The sequence below is a fragment of the Aethalodelphis obliquidens genome, unplaced genomic scaffold (genome assembly GCF_003676395.1).
Source record: "Aethalodelphis obliquidens isolate GAN/ISIS:26980383/991018 unplaced genomic scaffold, ASM367639v1 scaffold2, whole genome shotgun sequence".
NCBI lineage: Eukaryota > Metazoa > Chordata > Mammalia > Artiodactyla > Delphinidae > Aethalodelphis > Aethalodelphis obliquidens.
This window is the reverse complement of record NW_020837946.1, coordinates 172,346-185,942: the sequence shown is the minus strand read 5'-3', so window position 1 is coordinate 185,942 and position 13,597 is coordinate 172,346. Positions and strand designations below refer to the sequence as shown.

The 13,597-nt window shown below is 46.6% G+C and overlaps 1 protein-coding gene across 13 annotated transcripts in view; it reads right to left on the bottom strand.

Moving 5' to 3' along the window:
* THAP4 (THAP domain containing 4) overlaps positions 1-13,597 on the bottom strand; it is a 43,750-nt gene that overhangs the window by 29,285 nt on the left and 868 nt on the right. For 7 of the 13 annotated variants that reach the window (XR_003434689.1, XR_003434715.1, XR_003434693.1 and 4 more), the window contains exons 2-3: positions 10,433-11,623; positions 9,389-9,407 (exon numbers count right to left, since the gene is read on the bottom strand). Coding sequence is in view for 8 of the 13 variants with exons in the window: in XM_027116069.1 (XP_026971870.1) it covers positions 9,389-9,407; positions 10,433-11,623 (1,210 nt within the window). In the remaining 5 variants the exon portion in view is untranslated. The remainder of the gene's footprint in view (positions 1-9,388; positions 9,408-10,432; positions 11,624-13,597) is intronic. The other 6 variants (XR_003434695.1, XR_003434703.1, XM_027116089.1 and 3 more) reach the window with 1 other exon arrangement.

Here is a 13,597-nt window from a genome sequence, read left to right as displayed (position 1 = left end):
AATAAAACTGTCTTTGTTCTCAGATGACATGACCGTCTATGTAGAAAATCCTAAAGGATCCACAAAAAAACTACTGGAGTTAATCAGCAATTATAGCAAGGTTGCAGGATATAATGCTAACGTACTAAAGTCAATTGTTTCCCTATATACTAGCAATAAACAACTGGAATTTGAAATTTAAAAAAAATAACATTTATAATTGCGCCAAAAAAAGAAGGAAATATTTAAGTACAAATCTAACAGAATATGTAAAGATTTATGAAGAAAACTACAAAACTGATGAAAGAAATAAAAGAAGATCTAAATAAATGGATGGATATTCTATGTTCCTATATTGGAAGATTCAATATTGTTAAGATGGTCAATTCTGCCCAACTTGATCTATTGATTCAACACAATCCCAATCAAAATCTCATCATTCATTTTGTGGATACTGACAAACTGATTCTAAAGTTCATATGGAGAGGCAGAAGACCCTGAATAGCCAGCACAATATTGATGGAAAAGAACAAAGTTGGAGAACTAACAGTACCCTATTTCAAGACCTATTATAGAGCTACAATCATCAATAAAATGTGGTACTGGTGAAAGAACAGATACATCAATCAGTGGAACAAAACATAGTTCAGAACTAGACCACCACAAACAGAGGCAACTGAGTTTTTACAGAGGAGCAAAGGCAATACAACGGAGAAGGAACAGTCTATTCAACAAACGGTGCTGAAACTGGATGACTAGACTGAAAAAAAGCATCTAGACAAAGACCTTACACCTTTTACAAAAATTAACTCAAGATGGATCACAGGCCTCAATGTAAAACGTTAAAGTGCAAAACTTCTTAAAGAGACACAGGAGAAAATCTACGTGACCTTATTTGGCAATGAGTTTTTAGATACAACACCAAAAGCCCAATCGATGTAAGAAAAAAACTGATAAGGGCTTTATTAAACTTAAAAAATTCTGTTTTGCAAGATGCTGTTAAGAGAATAAAATAAAAAGAGAATAAAAAGACAAGCTACAGACTGGGAGGCTATATTAGCCACCCCCTACCAACCCCTCCAACGCCCCCCACCCTGCCTAAAAGCTTCCTGCCTCCTTCCCTGCCTCCTTCTTTGGACCCTAGTTTTAGAAAAATTCATGTTCCTAACCCATGTTTGTTTTTTTTCCCTACCATTTCTATCTCATACATTTTCATATATTTAACTTTATTACATAAAGAAGTAAAACAAAAAAGGACTTGTATTCAAAATACACAAAGAACTCTTAAAACAATAATAAAACAACCTAATTTAAAAGTAGGGAAAAAAAAATAGGAGAACCATCTTTGAAAAGATGAACAAATTCAACAAACCTCTAGCTAGATGGACGAAGAAAAAAAAGAGAGAAGACTCAAATTACTAAAAATAGAAATGAAAGTAGGGATATTACTACTAATTCTACAGAAACAAAAAGGACTATGAAAGGACTATGGACAATTGCATGCCAACAAACTGGATAACCTAGATGAAATGGACAGATTCCTAGAAACACAAAACCTACTAAGACTAAATCACAAACAAAGAGAAAAGCTGAATACACCTACAACTAGTAAGGAGATTGAATCAGTAATCAAAAACCTCCTGACAAAGATGAGCCCTGGACATGATGGCTTCACTGGTGAGTTCTACCGAACATTTTAAGAAGAACTAACAACAATCCTTCTCAGACGTTTCCAAAAAAATTGAAGAGGAGGAAACATTTCTAACTCATTGTATTGAGGCCTGAATAACCCTGATACCAATGCCAGACAAAGATACTCCAAGGAAAGAAAACTACAAGCCAATATCCCTTCCGAACACTGATGCAAAAACCCTCAACAAAATACTAGCAAACGGAAGTTAGCATCATATTAAAGAGTTACATGCCGTGACTATGTGGGATTTATTCCTGGAATGCAAGGATAGTGCAACATGCAAATACCGATCAGTGTAACACGCCGACAAGGGGAAGGGAAAAGAACACGTGACCTTCTCGGTGCAGAAAAAGCATTTGACAAAATCCAACACCCTTCCACGACAAAAACACTCAACAAAATAGGGACAGAAGAAAACTATCTCAACACTATACAAGCCATATGTGAAAAGCCCATAGCAAACATAATACTCGATGATGAAAGACTGAAGCTTTTCCTCGAAGATCAGGAACAAGGCGAGGCTGCCCACCTCACCTCTCCTATTCAACATAGTACTCAAAGTTCTAGCCAGAGCAATTAGGCAAGAAAAAGAAATAAAAGGAATCCAAATTAGAAAGGAAGAAGTAAAATTATCTGAGATGACATGACCTCATATGTAGAAAATCCTAAACACTGCACAAAAAAGCTATTAGATTATAGGTCATATAACTCAATATCAAAAAACAAACAGCCCAATCCAAAAATGGGCAGAATACCTAAAAAGACATTTCTCCAAAGAAGACATACAAATAGCCAACAGGCACATGAAAAGGTGCTCAACACTGCTAATTATTAGAGAAATGCAAATCAAAACCACGATAAGGTATCACCTCACACTGGTCAGAATGGCCATCATCAAAAAGTCTGTGAATAATAAATGCTGGAGACTGTGGGGAGAAAAGGGAACCCTCCTGCACTGTTGGTGGGAATAGGTATTGGTGTAGCCACTATGGAAAACAATATGGAGGTTCCTTAAAAAACTAAAAATAGAGCGACCATAGGATCCAGCAATCCCACTCCCTGGCATATATCTGGAAAAGATGAAAACTCTAATTCAAAAGGATACATGCACCCCAATGTTCACAGCAGCCCTATTTACAATAGCCAAGACATGGAAACAACCCAAGTACCTATCAGCAGTCAATCAGTTTAAAAAGAAATGTGGTATATATGTACACAATGGAATATTACTTGTCCATAAAAAAGAATGAAATACTGCCATTTGCAGCAACATGGATGGACCTAGAAAATAACATAATAAGTGAAGTCAGACAAAGACAAATATTATGTGATATTACTTACATGTGGAATCTAAGAAATGATAGAAATGAATCTATATACAAAATAGAAACAGGGCTTCCCTGGTGGCGCAGTGGTTGAGAGTCCGCCTGCCGATGCGGGGGACGTGGGTTCATGCCCCGGTCTGGGAAGATCCCACATGCCGCGGAGCAGCTGGGCCCGTGAGCCATGGCCGCTGAGCCTGCGCGTCCGTAGCCTGTGCTCCGCAACGGGAGAGGCCACAGGCCACAACAGTGAGAGGCCCGCGTACCAAAAAAAAAAAAAAAAAGAAACAGACTCACAGACATAGAAAGCAAACTTCTGGTTATCAAAGGGGAAAGGGAGGGGAGGAGGGATAAATTAGGACTATGGGATTAACAGATATATGCTACTACATATAAAATAAATAAGCAACAAGGATTTATTGTATAGCACAGGGAACTATATTCAACATCCTGTAACAACCTATAATGGAAAATAATCTGAAAAAACAAAAGACTGAATCACTTTGCTCTGCACCTGAAACTAACACAATATTGTAAATCAGCTATACTTCAATTAAAAACAAAACAAAACATCAATAAACCCACGGTGATTCATGGTGAGGCAGCTAAAGTAATCTGGTAATCCTTTAAGGAAAAAAAAAAAGCTGTTGGATCTAATAAATGAATTCATCAAATTAGCAAGATACCAAAGCCAACACACAAACATCAGTTGCATTTCTATACACAAAACATGAACAATCTGAAAAGGAGACTACAGAAACAATCCCATTTATAATAGCATCAAAAAGAATAAAATACTTTGAAATTAACTTAACCACAGAGGTGAAAGACTTGTACAATGAAAACTACAAAACACTTCAGAAAGCAATTAAAGAAAACATAAATTAATGGACACACATCCCATACTCATGGACTGGAAGGCTTCATATTGTTAAACTGTCAATATTAACCAAAGCAATCTACAAATTCAGTGCTACCTCTCTCAAAATACCAATGTTTTTTGCAGAAATAAAAAAAACCATCCTAAAATTCATACGGAATCTCAAAGGACTGAGAATAGCCAAAACGATCCTGAAAAGGAACGAAACTGGAGAACTCACATTTCCTGATTTCAAAACTTACTATAGTAATTCAAAACAGTGTGATATTGGCACGAAGACGTATATAAACCAGCGGAACAGAACAGAGAATCCAGAAATAAACCCCCACATGTATGGTCAAATGATTTTTGACAAGAGTGCTAAGACCATTCAGTGGAGAAAGGACAGTGTTTTCAACAATCGGTCCTGGGAAAGCTGGACATCCACGTGCCAAAGAACGAAGGTGGGCTCTAACTGGTTAGGTATACGGCTATCTAACACCATATGTAAAAACTAACTCAAAATGGATGAAAGACCTAAACGTAAGACCTAAAGTAATAAAACTCTTAGAAGAAAACATAGGATGAAAGTTTCACGACACTGGACTTGACAATGATTTCTGAAATATGACAACAAAGGTACAGGTAACAAAAGAAAAAATAGACAAACTGGACTTTAAGAAAATTGTTATAATTTGTATATCAAAAGGCAATATCCACATGGTAAAAAGGCAACCTACAGAATGGGAGAAAATATTTGCAAATCATATTTCTGATATGAGATCAATATCTAGACTATATACAGAACTCCTAAAACTAAACAACAAAACCCCCCCCAAATAACCTGACTGAAAAATGGGCAAAGGACTTGAACAGACATTTCTCCAAAGAAGACATACGACTGGCCAATATACACATGAAAAGATGCTCAGTGTGACTGACCGTTAGGGAGATGCAAACGAAAACCACGGTGAGACGAGACTGCCCCACACCCATGAGGATGGCTGTTATCAAAAACACAGAAAACACGTGTTGGTAACGATGCCGAGAAACTGGAACTCTTGTGCACTGTCAGCAGGAATGTAATGTGGTGTATTCATTACGGAAAATAGTACGTAAGTTCCTCAAAAAATTAAACACAGAACGTATACCATATGAACCGGCAATCCCACTTCTGGGTATACACCCGAAAGAACAGAAAGTCAGGTCTTGAAAAGTTACTTGTACACCCACATTCATAGCAGCATGGTTCCTAACAGCCAGTGGGTGGAAGCAACCCAATGTCCGTCGATGGATGAGTGGATAAACAAATTGTGGTCCATCCATACAATGGAAGAAAATTCTGTAGTATGCTACAACATGGATGTACGTTGTGGGCACTAGGCTAACTGAAACAGCTAATCACAGACGGACAAATACTATATGATTTCACTTACATGCGTCAAAATCATGGAGACAGAAAGTAGAATGGTGGCTGCCAATGGCTAGGCGCGGGGAGAGGGAGAGTTATTGTTTAATTGGTATAGAGTTTCAGATTTACATGAGTTATGGGCATGGATGGTGGTGATGGCTGCTCAACAACGTGAATGTATTTAATGCCACTGAACTGTACACTGACAAACTGTTAAGAAGATACATTTTTTGTTATTTGTATTTTAACTCAATATAAGAAAAGGAACAACAACAAAAAAGAAATGAACTACCAAACCATAAAACGACAGAGGAACCCTAAATATATACTAAGTGAAAGAAGCCAACCTGAAAAGGCTGCATGCTCTAGTTCACAGCATCCATACATCCCAATCAGGCGACATCCTAGAAAAGGCAAAACTACAGAAACAGTCTAAAGATCAGTGGCTGCCAAGGACTGGGAGGAAAGGCGCGAACAGTGGACAGAGAGGTTTTTAGGGCAGTGAAACTGCTCTGTGATATTGTAATGAGGATACATGTGCTCATGTACCTGTCAAAACCCAAGTATAAGGCGTCCTGCGGGCTGACCTGCCCGAGTGTTTCCAGGGGCGCACAGACCCTGGCCGGGACTCAGACGCGTGCAGTGGTCGCCTTCCTCCCCAGGCCTTCAGTGGGGCAAGGCTGGTGCTCCTGTGTTTGTGCTTGTTTGAAAGATTCCTCTTTTTGTCCCTTCCCCAACCACGTTTTACTTGCCCAGCAATGATTCATCTTCAATGGTTTGAAATCACAAAATTTCTACCCACTCAATCTTTTACTTCATTCTACTGAGTTGGTCTTAAATAAAATCCTCTTGAGATTTGTATCTTTGAAAGATACTCTGTTTTGTTAACAATAGTTTGTCAGAGGAAAAAAAATCCAAGTATAAGACAGGAACCTAAATGTAAACTGTGGACTTAGTTAATAACAACGTATCTATATGGGTTCATAACTTGTAATGAATGAACCACACTAACACAAGTGGAAATGCAAGATGTTAGTAGCAGGGGAAACTGTGGGGGAATTTCCTGTACTATCTGCTGACTACTCTCAAACTTTCCTAAAAAAACCCTCTATTAATCAGAAAATAATCAATGGAAGGTAGGGAGTAGGTAAAAATATAGATGAAACAAGAGTATCAGAATACTGATAAATGTTGAAGCTAGGGGGTAGGTACAAGGGGGTTATTATACTTTTCTGTTTAATTTGTACATGTTCAAGATTTCCACAATAAAAAGCTTTTAAAACTCCAGATTAGCTCAAGAACTGTCTGTATAATGAATAAAAGAGCAGGAAGAAAACATATTTTTGAAGCAAGTATTAAATTAAAACTGAGGGCACGGCTGAATCACACTTGATAGTGGACATCCTTGTCACATCAGGGACATTCACAGGTCAGTGGGCAAGGCGGGAATGGCACGGTCAGGGAAGGACAGAGAGGGGATGAACGCGGAAAGATGTTCATCCTCACTGGTTCACAGAAAGGCCAGCAACGCGGGCTGGTGCGGCATGACGCCTGGACTCAGCACGGGCTCAGGGACAGAGCACCCCATCCTGTGGGAATGCCACTCAGCACCAGCCTTCTGGAGGGCAAACTTCCCAGAGCCCGGAACCTGCAGGTCCACTGGCCGGGCTTCTCTGCTTCAGGGATTCTGTCCAAAAAAATGGGACTGGCTGAAGGTCACGGACTGAATAAACATGTGTACAGTCCCTTCAACACACCCTATAAAATCATCAGAAGGTTCCTTCACCGATGAATGAAGTCGTAAGCACACTGGGAACGGTCAAGGGAGCAGATGCCAAGGAGAGCCGCAGGCGGGGCCCTGCATGGCCTCTCTCCCTCCCACCCCTCCCACTGCCCCTGGCCCAGCTCCTCCTGCAGCCTCTCCCTCCACCCCAGGGAGCCCAGGAGCAGAGGGGCAGCACCCACCCCCGCCCCCTCCTCAGGGCCCAGTGCGCTCCTGTCTGTCCTCACGGCTCTCCCTGTCCACCTGGGCCCCAGCAGACACCTGCTCCCTCGTCCGCATCTGACACACACAACTTTCCCGTGGAGCCGTGTTCCCTTCTGGCTACTGCCCACTGTCCCCACAGCTCGACCTCTTAAAGTGCCTGGTCCCCAGCCACCCTCACCGGCCCCTTCCTTCACTGGCTCTACACCCAGCTCCATTCCCACCACTCCAAGGAGACTGTGGTCACCAGTGACCCCATGTGGCCGAGTCAGCCATCCTTTCTCCATTCTGATCAGAGCTGCGGCAGCCCAGCAAAGCACCCCCCTTTCTACAATACCTTTTTCTCCTCTCTCTGCAGGCACACACATGCAACCTCAAGAGGCTGGGTGCTGGCTCTCTGGCATCAGCACCTATGAGGCATCTCAAACTCGATTCCTCTCAAAGTTTCTCTGTCATATGAGTTCCCCCCAAATCATTAACTATTTATCCAAAAGAGGGAAAAATTGGTAACGATAAATCATGGTGAATAAAGTAACCAATACCACGTGTACATGCATCTACTGGGGAGATGAGGATTTGGAGCTCAGATCAGAGACGACCCGCAGGGGGGGAGGGATGGGGGGAGGGACGGGGCTGGGAAGGGGCACAGGAGCCCCTCAACTCAAGCATTTACAGGAAGACAGGATGAAGGCTGACAGACACCCATCAGAATAGAAAAAGAAACAACGAGAAAGCCTAACAAATTAAAAAATAAAATAAAGAGTCAGGCCCAAGTTTCAATTTATCTATAATCCCAGTTGTAAATGGATTAAATTACTTTATATAAGGCTCTCAGATTGAGCTAAAATATAGCTACAAAATAAAGGGATATAAAAAGGTTGAAAATAAGGAGACAAAGAAGTAAAACTTTAAATGGGACAAAATAGGCCTTTCTGTTTGGTAACATGGAGGCATACTCACGTATCTAATAACATGGTCTGTAAATACAGTTAAACTGAACAGACATTCAAGAAGCAATAGCACCTCAGGAATCACAGTGACAGACCTACCTCACCTCTTAAAAATCAACAGATCAGGGACTTCCCTGGTGGTCCAGTGGTTAAGAATCTGCCTTACAATGCAGGGGACGTGGGTTCAATCCCTGGTCAGGGAACTAAGATCCCACATGCTGATGGGCAACTAAGCCCGTGTGCTGCAACTACTGAGCCCAGGCCCTCTGGAGCCCACACTCCACAACTAGAGAGAACCCCTCGCACTGCAACGAAAGATCCCACGTGCTGCAACTAAGACCCAACGCAGTCAAAAATAAATAAATTAAAAAAAAAAATCAGCAGATCAGTGGATACAATAAGTTAGGAAACAGATCAGTTGACCAGTAAAATAAGCTAGATCCAGCCTCAGGCAGACAGAACAATGTAACCAATCGATGGACAGGACACCTTCTTCTCAAGCTGTAAGGAAGCAGTCACAAACAAAGAGCATTCTGAGCCACAATGAAACCTCAGAAGATTCTATAAAGCAAGCATCTTTAAGTCACTGAACCTTAACAATAACACAAAAAATTAACTCCCTTCCCCCAATCCATCCACTTGAAAACCACAACACCCTCCTAAACAACTCAAGTTAAAGAGGGAATCAAGACTGAAATTACAAACTCTTTAGAAACTAAGGGCAAGGAGAGCGACAGGAGGCGGGTCTGTGGCGGGGAGCCAAAGGGACAGAAGGAGGGATCCAGCCTCAACTGCAGGTACCGGGAAACATAAACTGTCCCCAAAGACGTTATGCACTTCCCTCCAGGAGCCAGAACAGCTATAAAACTCAAGAAAGCAAAAAGAAGTCAGGAAGAAGGAAGCAGAAACAACAACGGAGACCTAATCAATGCAGGCTGTTTGGAAAGACCTGCAATAGTGACAAACTTTGGGGCGTCTGACCAAGAGGAGCAGAAAAAGGTACCAAGAATATCAGGTACGAGAAACTACAAAAACCACTTTAAAATAACAGGAGAATGTAGTGTGTAACTCTGACCAGTACATCAGGATGGCTTTGGGTTTTGCTTTTGTTTTTGGTTGTGCTGATGGTTGTTGACCTGGGGGTCTAGTAGGCCCTGAACAGCCTGTCACACACTGGAGCCTTTTCTCACCTGCAGTGGTAATTGCAACCTGGAAGACAAACGCTGATTCAGACTAAATGCACGATGTGGTAGGAAAATGGTTTCCACCTTTATACACATAACAGGCAAAAGATACTAACCTCAAAACTGATTCTGTAAGAAATAAAAGTTGGCATGCTGCAACTAAGAAGCCCACATGCCACAACCAAAGATCCCATGTGCCGCAACTAAGACCCGATGCAGCCAAATAAATATATTTTTCATAAAACATTAAAAAAAGTCTAAGAATACACACTAATTTTTTTTTTTTTTTCTGCAGTACGCGGGCCTCTCACTGTTGTGGCCTCTCCCACTGCGGAGCACAGGCTCCAGACGCGCAGGCTCAGCGGCCATGGCTCACAGGCCCAGCCGCTCTGCGGCATGTGGGATCCTCCCAGACCGGGGCACAAACCCTCATCCCCTCCATCGGCAGGCGGACTCCCAACCACCGCGCCACCAGGGAAGCCCTACACACTAAATTTTAATGGCAACCAGGAATAAAAGTGGGGAGGTGAGTGGGAAAGGGGAATTTTCACCACTTCTTAGCCGACGTATTTCTGCAGTGTTCTTACGAGAAAACATACTCTACTCGAATAGGTGTTTAAAAGTTTTAAAAAGTTATTATTAACGTTCAAAATGCTTAACGTCAGGATATTCATCACAACCCAACTGGAAAGAACCTCCTCATGATTTTAAGAGTCTCCTACGATCTTTCTAATGGCTCACCGCGTCTGTCTAAGCTTACGTTTCGACCCTAACTCGTTAGCAACTACTGTCTGCGTGAGGTCTGCGGCAGGAAGGGACCCCAGTGGGGTGGAGGACCAGCCGTCCGGGCCCCACCACCGTGGTTCTGGGTCTCCCACCCCTCCTTCCTCACCGGCTAAAGCTCCCAGCTATAGCCACCTCCCAGGCACCCCGGAGCCCAGCCGGTGAGGCGAGCTCGCCAGCCTGGCTCCCCTTCTCGGGAGGCACCGCACGGCGCAGGCCCCGCGCTCGCAAACCCCAGCCGCGCGGGCGCCAGGCCCGGGTACTGACCGCGGCCCGGGGCCAGCAGGCTGCTCAGGTGGGGGAGGCTCAGCCGCCGCAGCCGGTCCAGCTTCTCCCGCAGCTCGCGCACCTGGCTGTCCGAGCGGCTGACCCTCTGGCGCAGGGCCCTCAGCTCGCCGTTCTTCTTCTCCACCTGCTCCTGCAGGCAGCACACCTGGCTCTTGCTCTGGCGGGAGGAGAAGCAGTAGGAGTGCAGCGAGTCGATAAGCTTGCAGGCTCCTGACGCCGACAGGATGACCTCGTTGATGGACATGGGGCTGGCGTCGCTGTGCTCGCTCTGCACGGCCTCGGCCGCCGGCTTCGGGGTCACGTCGGTCGGAGGTGCCGAGGGGCCCTGCGCGGGCTTCTGCGGCGTGGCTGTGAGCGATGAGCTCGCCGTGGGGGGCGCGCGTGGCGGGCTCTGCGCCGGCCCCTTATCGGGCCCCGGGCTGCTCCCGCTGCAGCCGGGCTCGGCGTCTCTCTTCGGCCTCTTGCGGTCCACGGGCTCCCGGGGGACGGCCGGCCTCTCGCGGGCATGCTTGGAGGAGAAACTGTAGGAATGAAGCGAGCCAATGAACTTGCAGGCCCCCGACCCCGGGGGGGTAAAGTCATCCACGGAAATGCCGCTCCTGTCCACCAGGCCCCCGTCCGGGGAGGTGGCGTTCTCGTCGCCGGCATCCACAGCACAAGTGTTGGCTTCTCCCTGGCCGCCGGACGCGGTGGCGGAGGCCGGACCGTCATCTCCGTGTCCTTCCGGAGGCTGTCGGGCCCGCTGCAGACCGGCGGCCTCCCGGGTAGCCCTGGCTGCGGGTCTGCCCTGTGACGCGCCCCGCGTCAGCTTGCGGGACTCGGCCTTGGCCATTAGGCTTCCACTCGAGCACGACGACGACGACCCTGCAGCTGCCCTCCCGTCGGCAATGTCACTTGCATGTGCCCTCAGACCCCCCGAGGCCTTCCTGGTGTCCTTTCTCCGGGGGCGGCCATGGCCTCCGGCCCCCCTTTTCTTCTCAGCCAGGTGGAAGATGGACGGCACGGCCGTGGGCTTGAGCAGGCGGTGCTGGTCCTCCAGTCTCTTGGAGAAGCTATCTTTGGTGAAATGTTCACTACAGAGGAAAGAATACTTAGTGGGCGTCCAGTTATCCCTCTGAACAGCCTTCAACCACTGGATCAGACGTTTTGAGTCCTTCAGGGGGAATCTGCAGGACAAATGACAAATTAGAAAAAAATAATTAAATGCTTCCCCCTACTACTATCAACTATAAAAGCAGAACAAGTGTATTTGCAAACACCCCAACCTGTGTTGACTTTACCCATTTAAAAACTTAACAAAGATCTAAGAAATACCTTCTACTTGCAACTTATTACTGAAATAGAAAGATGAAAGACGGCACTGCCTGCCCTTAAGAAGCTTACAGTCCATAGGGTGGATAAAGAGTGAAGGTGGATACCTGCTCCCAAGCTGTGGTAAATGCCCTGCAGGGATACAGAATCCTTGGAGAGACAGCACCAGATGGACAGCGGGAAAGGCTGCAGGAAACCCTGGAAATAGTTCCTAGAAGCTCATAGCTGGCCAACCCTCCTGGTGTGCCTGGGATGCAAGACTTGGGGTGCCCAAAGGAAGATGGTTGCCCCTCCCCATTTAGAAGTCAGGCCAAGCGTCAGACAGCAGAGATGGGAGCAAGAAGCCAGGAGAGCGTCCCAGACACACACACCCCCGCCCCCGTGCCCCAGCTGCGGCTCAAGGAGCTGAGGATGCGAAACTAGCTTGCAGAGCAGGCGAGACTCAACAGCCGTGGCTCTGCGGCTCCCTTTGAAAAGCAACCAGTCCCTGGCAAACACTGAAAAAGACACTTAATGATCATTTTTTTCTCATTCAGTCAAGATGTCTACTTAGAAAACTCTGGTGAAACTACACATACGAGGGTGGGAGTAGAGCGGCCATTCCAGAGGGCTGTTCTGCTGCACCTGAGGTCACCTAACCCACCTGACGCTGCTGGGGACCAGGACCATGGGGACACCAACTCCTCATGAAGCTCCAAGCAGCATGATCCTCTAAATTTCCTCACTGCTTTGGGAGCCCATTACCCGAAGCTCCCCCCACCCCCCAGTTCCCACGTCCTCGGCCATTATGAATGCCAAGAGCAGCCTCCTCTGCAATGCTTTGCCTCCGTTTTCAAATACAGTCACAAAACTAAGGGCTCTGAAGGAAACTCAAGTAAGCATGCTGGCTGACCGCTGAAACGACCTGCTGTTACTATCCTGATAGGTTGCAACGACCTAAGACTTAGCAACCCACCATGAACTTCCAGTAAGACTACAGGACAAATGTCCTCCAGGTTTGCAAAACTTGAACACCATCCTGCAATATCAAAAGGAAAACAGAAAAGTATCCGGAGGAGATTTCTAAGGTGAAGTTCCTTCTGCTCACTGTTCTGGTACCTCCAGCGTGGAGGTCGTAGAAAAGGACTCGCTGTAAGAAGCTGAATTCCAGAGCCTTCACGAAGCAGGCCAGGCCAGAGAGAAGGCCAGCCCCTGTCCTGCCTCGGGCCGGTTTCAGTGGGCGCCCACGGAACAGAGCCCTCCACGACTCGCAGCTAAGCCCCGGCGAGGAGCGGGCTGGGCCGGCCCCACGCTGGATGCTGTCAGGGACCTCCCGGGACTCACCTCCGCGCGGCAGGGCTACCTTCCCCGAGGCCAACCGCGAGGCCCCTTCTAGGACACAGCGTCTGGAGCGCGTGTTAATCCACGAGGCGCATTTGCTCGGCCACATCCTTGATCGCAGAGATCAAGACGGGCTCCCCCGTGACGAAAAAAGCAGAAAAGTCACAGCAAACGCAAGACGACAACCGACCGAAAGAAGCGTGTTTCCAGAACACACCGTTTCTGGAGGCTGGCGGCGCCAACCCGAACCCATGGGGCGCAGGGTGGCCACGGGGTGGTGGAGAGGCTGCCGAGGCCGCGGCGTGGGCGCCGGGCGGCCTCCGAGTGGGCATGGGGAGCGCACCGGCGGCCGAGGGTCGCGGGGGTCGGGTGGCCGCGGATGGAAGCCGCCAGCCGCGGTGGCCCGAGGCGCCCGGCCCAGAGACGCCGGCCGGGCCAAGGTCACACAGCGCCGCGCTGACTCACTCGCGGGACCGGCCCGGGGCCCGCGCCCTGAGCGACCCCGCGTCCGAC